This window comes from Amblyomma maculatum, chromosome 2 (assembly GCF_055883805.1).
Source record: "Amblyomma maculatum isolate TAMU_Amacu chromosome 2, ASM5588380v1, whole genome shotgun sequence".
Taxonomy (NCBI): Eukaryota; Metazoa; Arthropoda; class Arachnida; order Ixodida; family Ixodidae; genus Amblyomma; species Amblyomma maculatum.
Window position 1 is genome coordinate 151,665,419 of NC_139345.1, and position 15,257 is coordinate 151,680,675.

Below are 15,257 nucleotides of genomic sequence, written 5' to 3' on the forward strand. Positions count from 1 at the left end.
AGATCTAGTGCCAGAATGAAATTTTCGCCTTTTCGGGGTATGGCGTTCATGACTTCTTCCCTAATCCGGAGGAAAGCATCTTGCGTGCAGAGTCCCTTGCGGAAGCCCTGCATGCAGGAAGGAAAGATGTTGTTTTCGTTGATGTAATTTTGGAGCCTTAGGTGGACTACTTTTTCATAGAGTTTTCCCAGGCAAGAAGTGAGGGAGATAGAACGGAGACTCTCCACAGCCGGTGGCTTTCCAGCCTTTGGTATGGTGATGATATCCGCGTGTCTCCAAGCTGATGGGACCTGTCCCTTCTCCCACAGTTCTTCGTTGATGTACTTCGTTAGGTCTTGCAGATGTTCGGTGCTTAAGTTCCTAATCATAGCGTAGGTGACTTTGTCTCCTCCAGGGGCAGTGTTTCTTGTAAATGTACGGGCGGCTGAGTAGACCTCCGCCAGTGTTATGGGGGAGTCAATGGAGGTGTTTGGTTGACCCGCATATGAAGTTTGGCAAGCCGGAGTAGGGTCTCCTATGTATTTCTTGTGCATGGCGGTGATCAACTCTGCATCTGTGCCCGGGTATTTATGGGCTATGGTGTGGAGGGTTCTTCTTGTGGCCGTTTTGGTTTTTGATGTGTCTATCATGCTTCTTAATATTGACCATGCTTTAGCCGTGCTTAGGGTACCTTTCAGTGAATTGCAGAAATCCGCCCAGTTTTGCTTGGCGAGCTTTATAGCATACTCTTGTGCTTCAGCCGTAACCTGTGCTATCTTCATTTTAAGTTGTCTATTTAACTTTTGCATTTTCCACCGTTTTAATAGAATTTTTCGGGCGTCCCATAAATGTAGGAGATGTCTGTCTACTTCCGGAGTTTTTGTCGTTGTGTTGATAGTCTTGGTCGTTTTTGCTTGAGCATCCTTCAGGCTTTGAACCCAATCTTCAATTGTTGTGATGCCTTCGTGTGGCCGTCTAATTTGTCTGAACTTATCCCAGTCTGTTATTTTAGTAGAGCCAATGTTCCTTTTCATACAGGTTGTCATGAGGGATAAGCTAAGGATTTTGTGATCGCTGCCAAGTGTTTCTTCTAGATTGGTCCAGGTGCAATGTCTTATGTTTTTGGTGAAAGCTAGGTCTGGGCAGGTGTCTCTGCTTACACTGTTTCCTATTCTAGTGGGGGACATGGTGTCCGTCATAAGACAGAGGTCCAGCTGCTCAGCCGCTTCCAACAACTTGGTTCCCTTCGGGGTGTCCTTGTGGCGTCGTGTGCTGCGCGATGTCAGCGCACGTTAAAGATCCCCAGGTGGTCGAAATTACTCCGTAGCCCTCCACTACGGCTCCTCTTTCTATCTTTCCCCTTTCACTCCCATCTTCCTCCCTTCCCTTACGGCGCGGTTGCGGTGTCCACAGAAATTAGGTGAGACAGTTACCGCGCCTTTTCTTCTCTATATTCTATTCTGTAGAGAAGAAAGAAAAGGAAGAGCCCCGCCGGGATGGTGCAGTGGTAAGACGCTCGACTGCTGTGCCGGAGTACCCGGGTTCGAACACCTAGAAGACTGAAGGCCCCCACACGGCGGCGTGACGTCACGCAAGTCAGATCGTCCTGGAAGTGGACTTCACCACACTCGCTCTCTCCCTATAAGCTGCATGTTGGCGTGAAATAAATTAGATTCGCTCGCTCGTGCTACCAGTAGGAACTAATATGCTGCGTCTACAGTTATTTACGAAGCTTGGCCGGGAATTCTCACCCCAGTTTGTAGCTTCGTGCTTTAAGGAGTCGGTTTGCATGCTTACACATATAAGAACCATTTTCTGACTGATTGGAAGCGAATGATGTAAAATTTTGTCATCACTGTGGTGCATAAACTCTATTTGATCTAGTAATAAGCTATTCTCGTTGCAAGCTACCGCCATGATTATATTACATATATTTAACACTTCGGGGCTTTTTTTTACTTTCAAAAGCCCTATCAGGCAAGTTACAAAAATGGCAAGAAATTGGCATTACATGAAAGTAAAATGTCAATAGTTCAAAGTGGAATAAATCAACACTCATAAAATGCACAAACTCATTTTTGCTCAGCAGCAATACAGGATCATTTATTATACAATTCGTCGAAAATAAATAAAAATACAATGCTTGACAGTCTTCTTTGTACAAGAACACATTCTTCGTAAAAGTGCACATAAATGCGATGCATGTCAGTGTCAGGAAAAAAAGTTGGTAGAGTAAATTTTCTGCGAATACACTTTACTGCTTTGGCACACAGGACTGCTTCAAGTAAAGAAATCCAAGCGTGCACGAGTTTCCGTGACACGGAACAGACAGAGATTACAACATCAGAAGCCTTCTTGAGAATGAAGGTAGGATGAAGGACATTTTATTTGACATTGATGAAAGAAAAAGTTATTTTCTTTTTACAAACAATACTGTGGAAGCAAAACTGCACCAATGACACCTCAACGTTTAACAGTTGCAAGTTTTCGCTTTGCCTTTGTGGCAGACAACTTGTCGCTTGCTAACTTGTTATTTGCTACTTTGCACAAGTTGTTCAAAAGGGTGTTTGCTGCTGCACTCAAAATGTAATGTATGACTTGTTGAGGAGTATGGCCATTCACACAAACATCCAGGTCATCATTATCATTGATGATGCCATGCACAAGGGCCACTAGCACTTCTTTCTGCTTAGGAAGTGCAAATAACTGTTTTGCAAAGCGTAGACTCCTAAGCTTGTCCAGCACTATTTCTGTGGTAAGGACAGCATTCACAACAAGTTCGCGTGGGAACTTCAGGCCACCTCTTGTCATGCTGGAAATAAGGACATTTCTAGCAATGTCTATCTCTGTATCGTCCATTATCAGATTTTCTTTACATGACTGGCACAACAGTTTCTTTACAGCTGCATGAGCACAGTAACCGGCAACATATGTCACAGCTGGTAGCCTTGCCACTTTCTTCTCAATATCGCTGTCCCAAACTGCGACATCAAACTGGCTCAGCAATGAGTTGGACAAAATGACAGGAACATCGCACACCACATCAATGTCTGGTAACTCGAGCACTTTCTGTAGCCGCAGCTTTGTCTCAGACTCGTAAATCTGCCTAATCGACACATGATAGTTGGCACCAGACAACTGACGGTACCGACCAAAGCGATCCTCAAGGGAATCTGTTTGAAATTTGCCTAGCAAAACATACTGCATACCAAGTTCTTCAAGGCAGTAGATAGCAACCTCATGGAGTGCATGAGTTGTGTGACATAAAGCTGAGTGAGTTTCTTTTGTTAAATGTCCTGCATCGTGCCTCAAACTTTCCCAGTAGTCGAGCCACTGCATCATTTTTCCCAAAAACTCTAACTGGGGAAAAGATGTTGAGGTTATGGGTTTTTGCAAGTCATCTGAAAGCCGCTGGCCCTTTCGGGGAGTTTTAACGTTAACAACATTCCACCACGTTAGCACCATGCTGATATACTGAGCAGTACCGTCAGCATGCTGAATGTTGCTATTATGAAGTGCAGACACAGTTGATAAATTGAATATTCTCAGTGCTAACTTTACATTTTGCCTCTCCGTGTTTGAAGGATTCAGTGCCTTCAATGACAATGTCGGAGCAATCTTCAAAAGCTCATTTTGTTCGGATTCATGCAGCTCACATAAAGTGTTAAATGATGGTGCCAAGATTTTGGGTTTGGGGTCTGTACTTTTTGGATCTGGGAAGTACATGCACCTTCCTGCATTGCGTTGATTTGACCAGTTATTTCTGACAGATTTCAACACGTGGACAGGGTCTATGACAAAAAACAAAGGTCGTGATTTGTCAGCTGGATGCTGATAAACTATCTTTAGTCTCGGAGGGTCTGAAAACAATGACATTGTCTTTCTGTTCATGGAAATATTGTCAGAGATGATGGCAATTACTTTAAATCCTGTATCTTGAAGCTTCATGACTAGCATTGGCAGAAAATCCTGCAAACATTTTGCATCAATTGTAGCCACTGGCAATATATGCACAACATCTTTGTTATTTGAAAGCAGACTCTGAGTCATAAAGACAAACGCTGTTTTTGCCGGGCTTGCAGTGTTGACTGCTGCACCGGCAACTGACCCAGCTTTAAAATCAAAGTATGACTGAATGTGGATTTCATCCATCATTAAAGTTACTGTCTTTTCATGCTCTTTCAATGTGGTAGCAACTTTCTTAGCATATGACAGGAAACAGGAGCCTTGCTGTTCTATGGCCGGGCTTACTTGCTGAGCAGAGCAGAGACGTCTTATTGTCTCTGGATGAGGCAACCTTACCTTCAGTGAACCTCTGAGGAATTTGTATGCATGCGGTGAAATGGTGTAAAGGAGGCTTGCAAATACGAGAAGGTCCGACGAGTAGCATGCAGCGGTGTTGAGGATTAGGTCTACTTGGGATTTTATAAACTTCACGACTTCGAGGTGCCATTCATGTAACTGGGGCTGATTATTGCATATTAACTCTTCTAACAGCTCCTCCACAGTTTCAAGCAGATGGCGAGCCCGCTGGTCATTGTAGGGAGAATGAGCACTACGCAGAGACTCAACATGTTGCAGGATGTCACTTAGTTGTCTTAAGTCCTGCAACACTGCAGGCACACTGACACCATGAAGGTCCACGATGCGTGTTTCCCCGTAATATACTTCTACACACATGTTGTCACAAACTACCACTGATGAACGTACAGAGGCGCCCTGATCAACAGTCAAATCCAGGAATAGAACTTTGGACTCCATTGTGATCACAGACCAAAACGGCGAGGTGTTAAAGCTTGGCAGAGCATGAAGAAATTCAGAAAAGCTTGTTACTTCGTTATGCTTGTCTTCTTGTTGTTTTTCTTCTAGAGATTTTTCCATGGCAATGCGGAGTGATTCGTCCTCAACACGTTTTCTTTTATCCTCCGGAGCCTCCCTAGTGCACGCATGTTGCCGTGAAAGGTACTGGGGACAATTCGGGAACACACTTGGTACCGCATCCGGCTTCAGCCTGGAGACTTTCAGCGGCACTTCAATAACGTTTCCCGTCTTCACATCTGTGCACCTAGATGTTTTCACGTAATCGCTTGCCACAAAATGTTTCTCGCGTGCGTGTGTGTGCAAACCCCGGCCAAGCTTGTAGTTCGTGATAGAGGGCGTCGCCCTCGCCCGTCTGCAGGAGGTGGAGGAGATGCGGTTGGACCACCTGCGATTGAGTCATCTCGTCGTGTCCAAACGTGTTTGGCTCTCCCTTCCCTGTGAGGGCTTCCCCCTTTCCCTGTGAATTGGCATGCCTATAAAAAGCAGCGGCAGACAGCTGGAGCACTCCCCTGATGGGGTTGGTACAGGTGGGTCACCGCCGCTTCCGGCGGGGGCTAGCCTGGCGCCGAATTTTTACCTGTTCTAGGCCGTCATTGCACACACCACCGCTGGTGGTGGACGACGGCTGTTGTTGCGGCGCGCGTCTTTCTTTCCCTCTTCCTTTTCTTTCTTCTCTGTTTTCTCTTCAGTCTGCACGAGGCAGCGCAGGTGGCTCAGCTACAGAGCCAGTAGCAGGCCCGTGCATTTTCTTTTCCTTCTTCCTACAGCCACAACAACAACAACGCTGCGACAGATAATCATGCCCTGATGGGGCTGGGGCAGGTAGGTCACCACCGCTTGCGGCGGGGGCTAGCCTACCACCGAATGTTTATCTGTTGTAGGCCGTCATTGCACCCGCCACCGCTGCGGTTGTGCACGACGGCTGTTGCGGCGCGCGTCTTTCTTTCCCTCTTCCTTTTCTTTCTTCTCTGTTTTCTCTTCAGTCTGCACGAGGCAGCGGAGATGGCTCAGCTACAGAGTCAGTAGCAGGCCCGTGCATTTTATTTTCCTTCTACCTACAGCCACAACAACAACGCTGCGACAGAGGCTACTTTGACGCGCCGTTGACACGACGCTAGACACCAGCTGTGTGAGAGTGTCTGTATCCTCTCCGGGTCAGCTTCTCTGCCCATTTCTTCACGATGTTATAGTAAAGGTTGTTTCGTTAGAAGACGCCTCGGCTTTGCTGGGACCGTTAATGCCGTCCGCCGAGCCACGGAGCCGCCAGGCCAACGCTACTGAGGGGCCGCGCGCCGCATGTAACTAGCGTCAGCGGTGGGCTTAGCGCGCGAGACGCATGTAACAACTGCTGGCAGCGGTACGCTACCCAGGCACACGCGACCCAAACCTAATAATGTGCAGTAATCGAGACTTTACACACTCAGAGATAAAAGTATCATTTTGTGATGTAGTTTGCGTATATACAGCTATTTTGATAGTCCGGATCTCTAGCCTATTGTTCCTTGGCTTTCGACGAAGGCCTGGCCCGGATCTAGCCCGCACTCATTATCCTTTAAAGCATACTGTTAGAAATTTGATCACACGCTTGCTCACTTTGTCTATAGTGTTTTCAAGTCAGTTTAAGATATTTGCGATGGTCCTTTCTTCTCGTCTGCAGCTTGTGGCATTAGTCTTTTCGCCGCGCAACCACCCCTAGGGTTCACGCGCTGCCTCCCGCAACCTCGCGATAACTTAATTGCTCTCTTGAGTTCTCCGATCACAAAGCTTCCTTCATGACACTGAATAACTGTTTGTCGACTGCTTCTTTGAAGGAATATATGTTAAAAATAAAAGAGTTGTCCATAATTGTACATACACGTCTTGCTCGAAATGTTGGGAAATCTATGATGAAACAGCTTACGAGCTGCGCTCAAATTTCGCATTAGGAAGTAACGTAATCATCGGCACATTTTTTTTTCTGCAACGCATTTGAGCTTTCATTTCTAATGACAGGAAGCAGTAAGCCGCCACAGCGCCAAGGTTTACGTACAGGCCGCCTTTACCGATAGCCCTCTGCCCCTTCGCAACGGAAGATAGGTGCGAATTACCGCTACACTTTGTGTGTCCGCCGCTTGTTGGAAAACACGTGTATGTTAAAATGAGGCTCTGTGGAATAGCTACCAAATATATTTGGGTGCAGCTGCAGCTTACAGTTTTCTCAAACTCATGTTCTTCTAACTTTCTATAATATTTCAGATTTAAGATCAATAGTCAAGCTACTGCAGCCATCATGAAGGCTCAAGTTTTTGCTTTACTGGTGTTATTGTTTTTCTTACCGTCGGCGTTGACGTGCGGTGAGTATTGGTCACCGCTTTTTCAGGCAGAAGTTTGTTTGCGTTTACTCCTGCTAACACATTGATTTTCTTTGAGGGCTAACGTTCATTTGAAGTTTACTTTTCTCAAACAACTGATCTATCGGTTTTGCTCTCTTTTACAGGCGTTGTTTTGGCAGAACAGTTTGTTTCGGCAACAGCTAGCGTCATTAAGTCCGTGTACAGAGCGTCTAAGGCATTCTGAAGAATCTCGGTTGAAGTGACTTTCCTTCCTCTAACTGAACATTTTGCGGTGGACATGACGGACCTTTATTATGCTGCGCCTTATGACTAGCCTTTCTGTGTTGTGCGTGGATCGAAGCAACGGGAAGGACAATCTGGTTCTAGAATAAGTGCAGTATCACTCTGGGACTTTTCGCTCAACTTTTGTAGGCTTATATGAGTACAACTATTAGAACAAAAGAATTGTTTACATCGAACCTTGTGCTGCGCCGACTGTATGGAACGTATTTCTAGCAAAACTTCACAGAAACCTATGACGCACTTTAAGACAGGTCTGGTATTTTAGGTTCTTAAATATGTTGGCAACTTAGTTATATTAAATTTACTAGATCCTGCTCAGCTTAATTTTATCTCAGATCAGATTATAGATGTATTTAGAGTTTGTTATAATATGCTGCTGTATACAGAAGAAGTTCCTTCTGTCAAGAAAATGATTTTCGTAGATTTAGTATTGCCTTTGGTTTGGTTTGTAGGGTTTAACGTCCCAAATAGACTCAGGCTATGGAGACGCCGCAGTGATGGACTGCAGAAACGTCGACCATTTTGGGTTCATTACCGTGCACTGACATTGCACTGCGCACGGACGCTACACCATTTTGCCTTCATTGAAACGCAGCTGCTGGTGGTCAGCATCTAATCCGGGTACTCCGGCACAGTTTTTGGCACCTTAACGACTGCACCTAAGCGGTTTTGAGCCAAAATGGCACGAGTGTTGAGAATATTCTCCTAGGTGTCAAAAAGAGCTTTTGCTGTATGTATTGGGCCACTTGATTTTGGTGGTTTTAATTTTTTAAATAGTTCAGAGGAAGGGAAAGGCGCAGTATCTGTCACACTTGCTCTGTGGACGCCTGAACCGCGCTGTAAGGGAAGGGAGGAAGGTGGGAGTTGAAGTGGAGAGAAAGGAAAGCCGCAGTGGAGGGCTACGGAGTAATTTCGACCACATGGGGATCTTTAACGTGTGCTGACATCGCACAGCACACGGACGCCACTTCATTTCGCCTCCATCGAAACGCATCCGCCATGGTCGGGTTAGTGCAGAGTTAAGAATTCTCGTTTTGACTACGCCAATACGTTCGAGCCGATGGGTACGCACAATTATCACAGACACGGCACCTTTCCTTTCTTGTAAGCCACTTTACAACGGAAGCTGAAGCCTTCACTGCGCTAGGTATAGCAGGCATTCGTGTTACTTTAAAGTTGCCCTTTATAAGAACTTGGCGTAAATGAGTGTGGTTGTCAACGATTTAATGGTGCCCACCCAAAGGACAGGTAGTAACAGCACATCAAGATCATGAAAGGCAAATAAGAATACGTTTGGGATGGTGCGCTTTTGGCAAGCACTCGCCTATTATGACTAGCAGCTTAATCGCTCAAGACGAAAGTATACAAAAGTTGAATCTTACTTGTACGCACCTATGGGGCTGAAACGTGGAGGCTAATGAAGAGGGTTCTATTTAAGGACAACACAGAGGACTGTGGAAAGAAAAATGGTAGAGGTAACGTTTCCGCGGCAATGACTCAACATTATAAGGCTCCTTCCTTTCCTTAAAAACTAAATTGAAAACATATTAAGAAAAACCGCATACTGAAATGCGGGTGTTAAAGAGGCTAACTTTATTCTTCTATCAAATGAAGAGGGCTCCTAGTCCCCTTCTCCGGCATGCAGGCCTAAGGAACGGGGTCTGGGAACTGGGCGAATAGAAACAGGCAGAGTGGTCTTGTATCTTCGAGGCTTGTTCCACCAGGCGGCTGGCTTGTTGTGGAGCAGGGAGCTCGCTCCGCAGCAGTGCTTCCCAAGCTACTCTAAAATTTATATCTGCTTTACCCTCTGGGGAACTAGCGAATTCTTAGATAACGTAGCCGAGGATCCCCCTTGTCTCACAGGGCTTGCATTTATCGTTTTTTCTATCGTCTTTATGGACATAATATTCCCAGACTGGATTTATGAAGTTTCCAACTTGTAGGCGCCGCTATGAGACTGCCTCCCTATTGTTTAAACATTTGTCCGGTGGCGGCACAACTCTCCTCCTAGCCTGTAATTTTTGAGAATTTCAGTACAATTTTGCAGACGCTCGGCCGTTTTCCGGTAGTCGGCCAGCTCTACAGATACCCGGAAATAGAGATCTCGGGCTATCTCTTGGGCCGCTTCGTTGCCAGGAAAGGGCGTGTGTGCAGGGGATATAAATAAAGCAAATGTTAGTGTTTAATCGCCTACTGACCAGAATCCTTGCCTCTTCTGGCGCACCCCTACCGTTTCCAAAATTCCAGATAGCCGTTTTGCTATCGCTAATTATGAAATTGGCTTCAGTTCTGACGCAAACGAGCATTATCGCAACTTCAACGGTTTTCGGTGTTGCGGCGTTTAATGGTGGAGGTCGATACAGGGGCACTAAGGACGTCAACCACCGAGGCGACTGCTGCACCCTACTTGCCACATGCCGCGTCCATGTACGCAACCGACTTGCTGTCCGTCGAATCGAAGCGTCTGATTAGTGCTGCTACTCTTTTCTCCCTCCTCTAGTTCTTGAATATGGGTTCCATGTTACGAGGGAGGGTGGGCCCCGCCGGGGGGGGTGCAGTGGTAAGACGCCCGACTGCTGTTCCGGAGTACCCGGGTTCGAACCCGACCTCGGCGGCTGCGTTTCGATGGAAGCGGAACGAAGAGGCGTCCGTGTGCTGTGCGAGGTCAGTGCACGTTAAAGATCCCCAAGTGGTTGAAATTACTCCGAAGCCCTCCACTACGGCTCCTCTTTCTCTCTCTCCACTTTCTCTCCCATCTTCCTCCCTTCCCTTACGGCGCAGTTGCGGTGTCCACAGCAAACAAGTGAGACAGTTACCGCGCCTTTCCCTTCCTAAATAAATCAGTTTTTTACGAGGGAGGGTGGAATGATTAGATTTTCTTGACAGTCCTTTGGGATGCTTTTTTTTTTCTTGTAGTCAAATACCTGTCTGCTGGCCTACCATTTCGAGTAAAGGTCTGCCCATGGTCCTTAGACTTAATCTTTCTAGCTGAAAAAGTCTGACAGCCTCCACTATTTCGTCCCAGATATTGTGCACTCCTATAGAAAGGAGCTTCTCTGTTGATGTATTTGGTAAGCACAGGGCCCTCTTTATGCACCGTGGAATGAGAGTGTCTAGTCTCGTCTTATCCGACCTGATATTTAGTGAAGACGTGGCATAGCTCACTCGGATTATTTCGTATGCTTGAGTTAGTTTGAGCAAGCCCCTTTCCTTCAGGCCTGGTTCTTCAACGCGACCCTTCTAAATATGCCAATGGCTCACGTGGCGAATCTCTCAAACTTTTTGATCATTCTATCCATTCTCCTGACTGAATAAAACGAAGATTCGTAATTTATCCACCTTTGGAACTGGTTTTCCTTCTACTTTACTGTCATATTCGCAACTAGGCTTACTTCGGAGTGACTGAGTTATACTTTAATGATTACGGTTTTTCAGAGAGCACGTCAGACCCTACTGGCTGCACTGGCAGCATAATCTACAAGCTTATTTGATGCCTACGGTTGCGGATAACGAAAACGCAGCTATCGTTGCCTGTGTTCAACTCGCCATAGACATTTACCGCACAAAGGAGCATACGAAAGACAAAAAGTGGCTTGCTGGCCCAGTAAGGCGATTGGTTCTTGAACTTTCTCGAAGGCTTACTACCGGGGTAAGGTAGGTCGTCATGAAAACTTTCGTTTTGCAACACAGGCAGGCGTACAATGCTTGAAAACATGAACTATTTTACACTTGAGACGAGCTGTCTATTTGCATCCTGCAGTTTTTATACCAATTAGTTTATAAGCTGAAATTACTGAGTGAAGTTCCGATGGTGGTTCTTTTTACCTTGTGCACCAGGGGCGCCGCCAGAGACGGCATATACGTGTTGTAGCGGAGCTTCCTTGAGCCAGAGACGCCCCGTCGGAGACGGTGTGAGCGCATACTTGAGAGCAGGAGTTGACGAGAAGAAAACTGAATTTTATACACACAGCAAATATTTACAACATTTACAGAAGAGATACAGGTTGGAAGCGGCTAAAAGGGAATTATTCTCACCTCGGTATAGCCGACGATGCCGAGCATCAAAACCTAGTCCGGAACGCCGGACCGTGCCCTCGGGCTCGGTGTTTACCCCCTTAGGTCCTGCCCTAATTTCCGCCACGACCAATCACAACCAACGTCAACCTGATTGGTTCGTTTCGACGTTCAGCGCCCCCTTCCACTTTAAGAGGACTAAACCCTCTCTCTCATAAAAAAGGAAAAGCAAAACTTCTAGGGCCACGTCCTTCCATTGGGCGCTTGCATTGAATGAGCGTCTCACCTGCCCCCGCGAGGTCGAGACAGCGCGCTCAACCCGGTGTACAAAAAAGGGAAAAGACAGAGCGGTCAGCGGTCCTGTGACGGCCCGCCTGTCGTCACGAGTGTAGTGCTATTCCTGCTGCGAAGCGCGGACCCTGCGATCCAGCACCACACCGTCCATCTGTCGGAAGAGGCCGCAACAAGCCAAGGGCTACCTGCCAGCCTCTAATCCGCGGGCGCACGACTCTAAGCCGGCACGCATGCTTTGGGCGGGGAAGAGGACGCCCATTTTCGGTGGAAATAAAAGTTGTACAACCAACCAACCAGCTATTGTTAGGCGTTCGCCACAGTGTTTCATCGGGGCCCGCGTGAATGTGTCTATCACCTGCGTCTTCTTCACCTGGACTCGGCTCCATTCGACATGTTTTTAGGAATTGGGCCAACGTGGGCCCTCGAGTGGTATGTTATTGGGAGGTTTGTCGTGCTCTGGATGATTTGGACGTCTGCCGGGTAACCTACCCGCTCCAGAATCTGCCTACCGGTGTCTGTGCGAAGTAGGCGTGCACGTTGCGAGAAGACGACAGCCTCCTGAATATCTTCAAATGAGTTGTGCACTCCAAGAGCCTCTAGTTTGGCGTTTGAAGTATACGTAGGAAGGCCACGTGCATGTTTGTATGCAGTACGTAAGATGACATTAACTGTATTGAGTTGTCAAATTATTGTTAGGTATGGTAGGCCATATGAAATGCGGCTTACCAAGAGTGCTTAGATGAGGCGTAGTGTGTCCTCCTCCCTCATGCCTCTCCGGTTGCGTGCCACTGTTCTGATCATTCTCGCGACATCCTGCGTTGCAGTGGTGGTGGAGAAAACATTTATTATATTACATAGATGTATATACACTAAGTGGAATGCCTAGACAGGCACTAAATTTGCGTTTGCCGCAGCCCGGGCGCGCTGCGCTAAGACCTTTTGGACCTCTAGGGTGCAGCAGCCGGACAGGGTCGCCTCCCAGTTCTCTCGGGCGAAGTTGGGGATAAGCGGCCAAGATGGGTTTTTCTGGCAGGCTCACAGCATGTGGTAGGTGTCAGACACCTCCCCACAGTGCGAGCGCAGCCCGTCGAATTGCGGATCATGATAGCAACTTGTTGGCGTGGGTAGCTTTTCTGTTGGAGTCATAAGCCGAGGAGGCGAATTTGTCGGACTTCTCGGACTAGCACGCCGTGTAGGAGAACCTGAATATTCCCTGGTGACATGTAGCCCCTTCCTTCTATGCGGATGGTCTCTGACTTTTCAGGTGCACAGCGGAGTCCACACTGAGCGGCCGCCTCCTCGACGCAGGTGGCAACTTGCTGCAGAAATTCTTCCTTGACCGCCAGAGAACCTTTGGTAGTCAATATAGTTATATCACCGGCATATGTTGTCAAATCAATGTTTGGAACTGTTTGAAGGCTTCGAGCCACACCAATCATGGTTATATTGAAAAGGAGGGGGGAGATTATCGAGCCCTGAGGCATACCTTTGTGCGGCATGTCCTGGATGTCCGAGCGTGTCGCCCATGCCGATTGTAGATGTCCCTTTCGACAGGAATTTTGGACTTACTTAAAGACGCGTTCCCCGCAATTAAGGTTGCTTAGCTCTCGTAGGATGGCATCGTGACACACGTTGTCGAATGCGCCCTTGAGATCAAGTGCCATCACAATGTGCTCCCCTCCGCTGGGAATGTGTGCCAGGACTTCCTTCTTGAGTAGAAGAAGGCGTCTTGGGTTGATATCCCGAATGGGAAGCCGATCATGGAAGAAGGGAAGAGGTTGTTGTCTTCAGTATAATTTTGAAGACGGGTTTGAATCACCCGCTCGTATAGTTTGCGCAGACAGGACGTGAGCGAGATGGTGCGGAGCGCCTCGATTGTGGGCAGCTTCCCTGGCTTCGGAATGACAATAATTTCAGAGTGTTTCCACTCTTGGGGGATGACGTTTTTTTCCCAGAGCTCATCGTTAATGTACTTAGATCCTTAATTTGGTCCTTGCTGAGGTTGCGTATTATGGTGTTCGTGATTGCGTCCGCGCCAGCCGCCGTATTACGAACGCAGGATTCTACCGCACCGTATACTTCTGCTGTCGTTATGGGGGCGTCCAAAGCTCGATTCAGGGTGCCCTGATAGTTAATCTTGCTGGGTGTTGTAGTGGCAGCGCCTATATATCGGTCGCGAAGCGCTGTGAGAAGATATGCATTGTCGCCCGGGAACAGGTGGGAAATTCGCTTGAGAGAGCAGGTCGCCTCGGACTTGGACTTCGTCGGATCTATTAGGTTTCTGAGAATTGCCCTGGTGCGAGATGTGCCCAGAGTACCTCGCAGGGGCTCGGAGAACTGTTGCCAGTTCTAGTGCGAGAGTTGCGTGGCGTACTTTTGGGCCTCTTCCGTGAGTGCGGCTATACGGACTCTAAGTATTCGGTTCAACCTTTGGTTCTTTCAACGACGAACGAGCTTCTCGCGCTAATGCCATAAATTTAGAAGGTGCCTGTCTATTCCTGATGTCTCGTTTGTGTGGTGTACCACTTCGGTTACGCTGTTGTGTGCCTGTCGAAGGGCTGCACTCCATTCCTGGATAGATGCTATGGGGAGCGGATATCAGATGTTGGAAACAACCCAGGAGTAAATGGAGACAGCGCAACTGAGGACATCGCATTAAAGCATGGATTTAGCAACCGACAGGAAGGTCGGGGCTGTCTTCGGCCTCCTATGCTTCTTTTCCTAATAGCAAGTTCCTGCAGCTGCTGACGGGAGCCCACCGGAAGTTTTCTCTGGCCCTGTCCGCATCTACTACAGCCTGGCTCACTTTCGAAGTAATGTCAGCGGCGCGTCGCAATCGATCCAAGCACGCCCGCTCTCTCTTCGAGGCCCTACAGTAAAGGGGCTGAAGCCATGCAGATTTCCACTAAGCAGATGACGAGAAACAGGGGGAGATACAGAGCTTACTTGAAACGTAAGCGCACAACTTTTCTGAGGTTCCTGAGAAGATTAATATAGTCGAGTGCTAGCATAGGCTCTTCAATCTTGCAGTGGTGAATAACCCGCAGTACCGGTTGCCATTTGACATAGGGGACGGTGTTGGGTCATTGAACTTTCGGAATTTCAATACTCCTCCGTTCTGAGTAAGAAGACTGATACACTTATAGCACTTACAACAGCTTTAAACGCACCAATAAAGCTCTTGAACCTGATGCAGTTGCCATTTTAAAAACAGTCGTAATTTTAACAAAGCTAGTACCAAAGTGTACTTTTCTATATTTCACCTTACTGCCATGTTCCCTTGAAGGAAGCTTCGAGACCGAAAACAGGGTTCTGTACTCAACCCAGTCACTATCAGCTCATTATCATGCGCTGGGGGTTAGGACAGGAACGGCTATCATTAAGAGCCTTATGCACCCTCAGTTGAAGGGCAAGTAGAAGGTTGTTCATTCCGTCGACTATTTTCTCTTAAAACTTCTTTTTGGGAAGACCATCTTTGGAATTTAACCAGGCTGTTAGCAGTGTGCGCAAGGGTGGTCTCACTACCAAACCACA

At 47.4% G+C, this 15,257-nt stretch overlaps 1 protein-coding gene across 1 annotated transcript; it reads right to left on the reverse strand.

Moving 5' to 3' along the window:
• Nucleotides 1-2,442: 2,442 nt before the first annotated feature.
• Nucleotides 2,443-4,740, reverse strand: LOC146200182 (uncharacterized). Its single transcript, XM_084592285.1, has one exon. It carries the CDS (start codon nt 4,738-4,740, stop codon nt 2,443-2,445), a length of 2,298 nt encoding a protein of 765 aa, XP_084448411.1.
• Between the last annotated feature and the right edge of the window lie 10,517 nt (nt 4,741-15,257).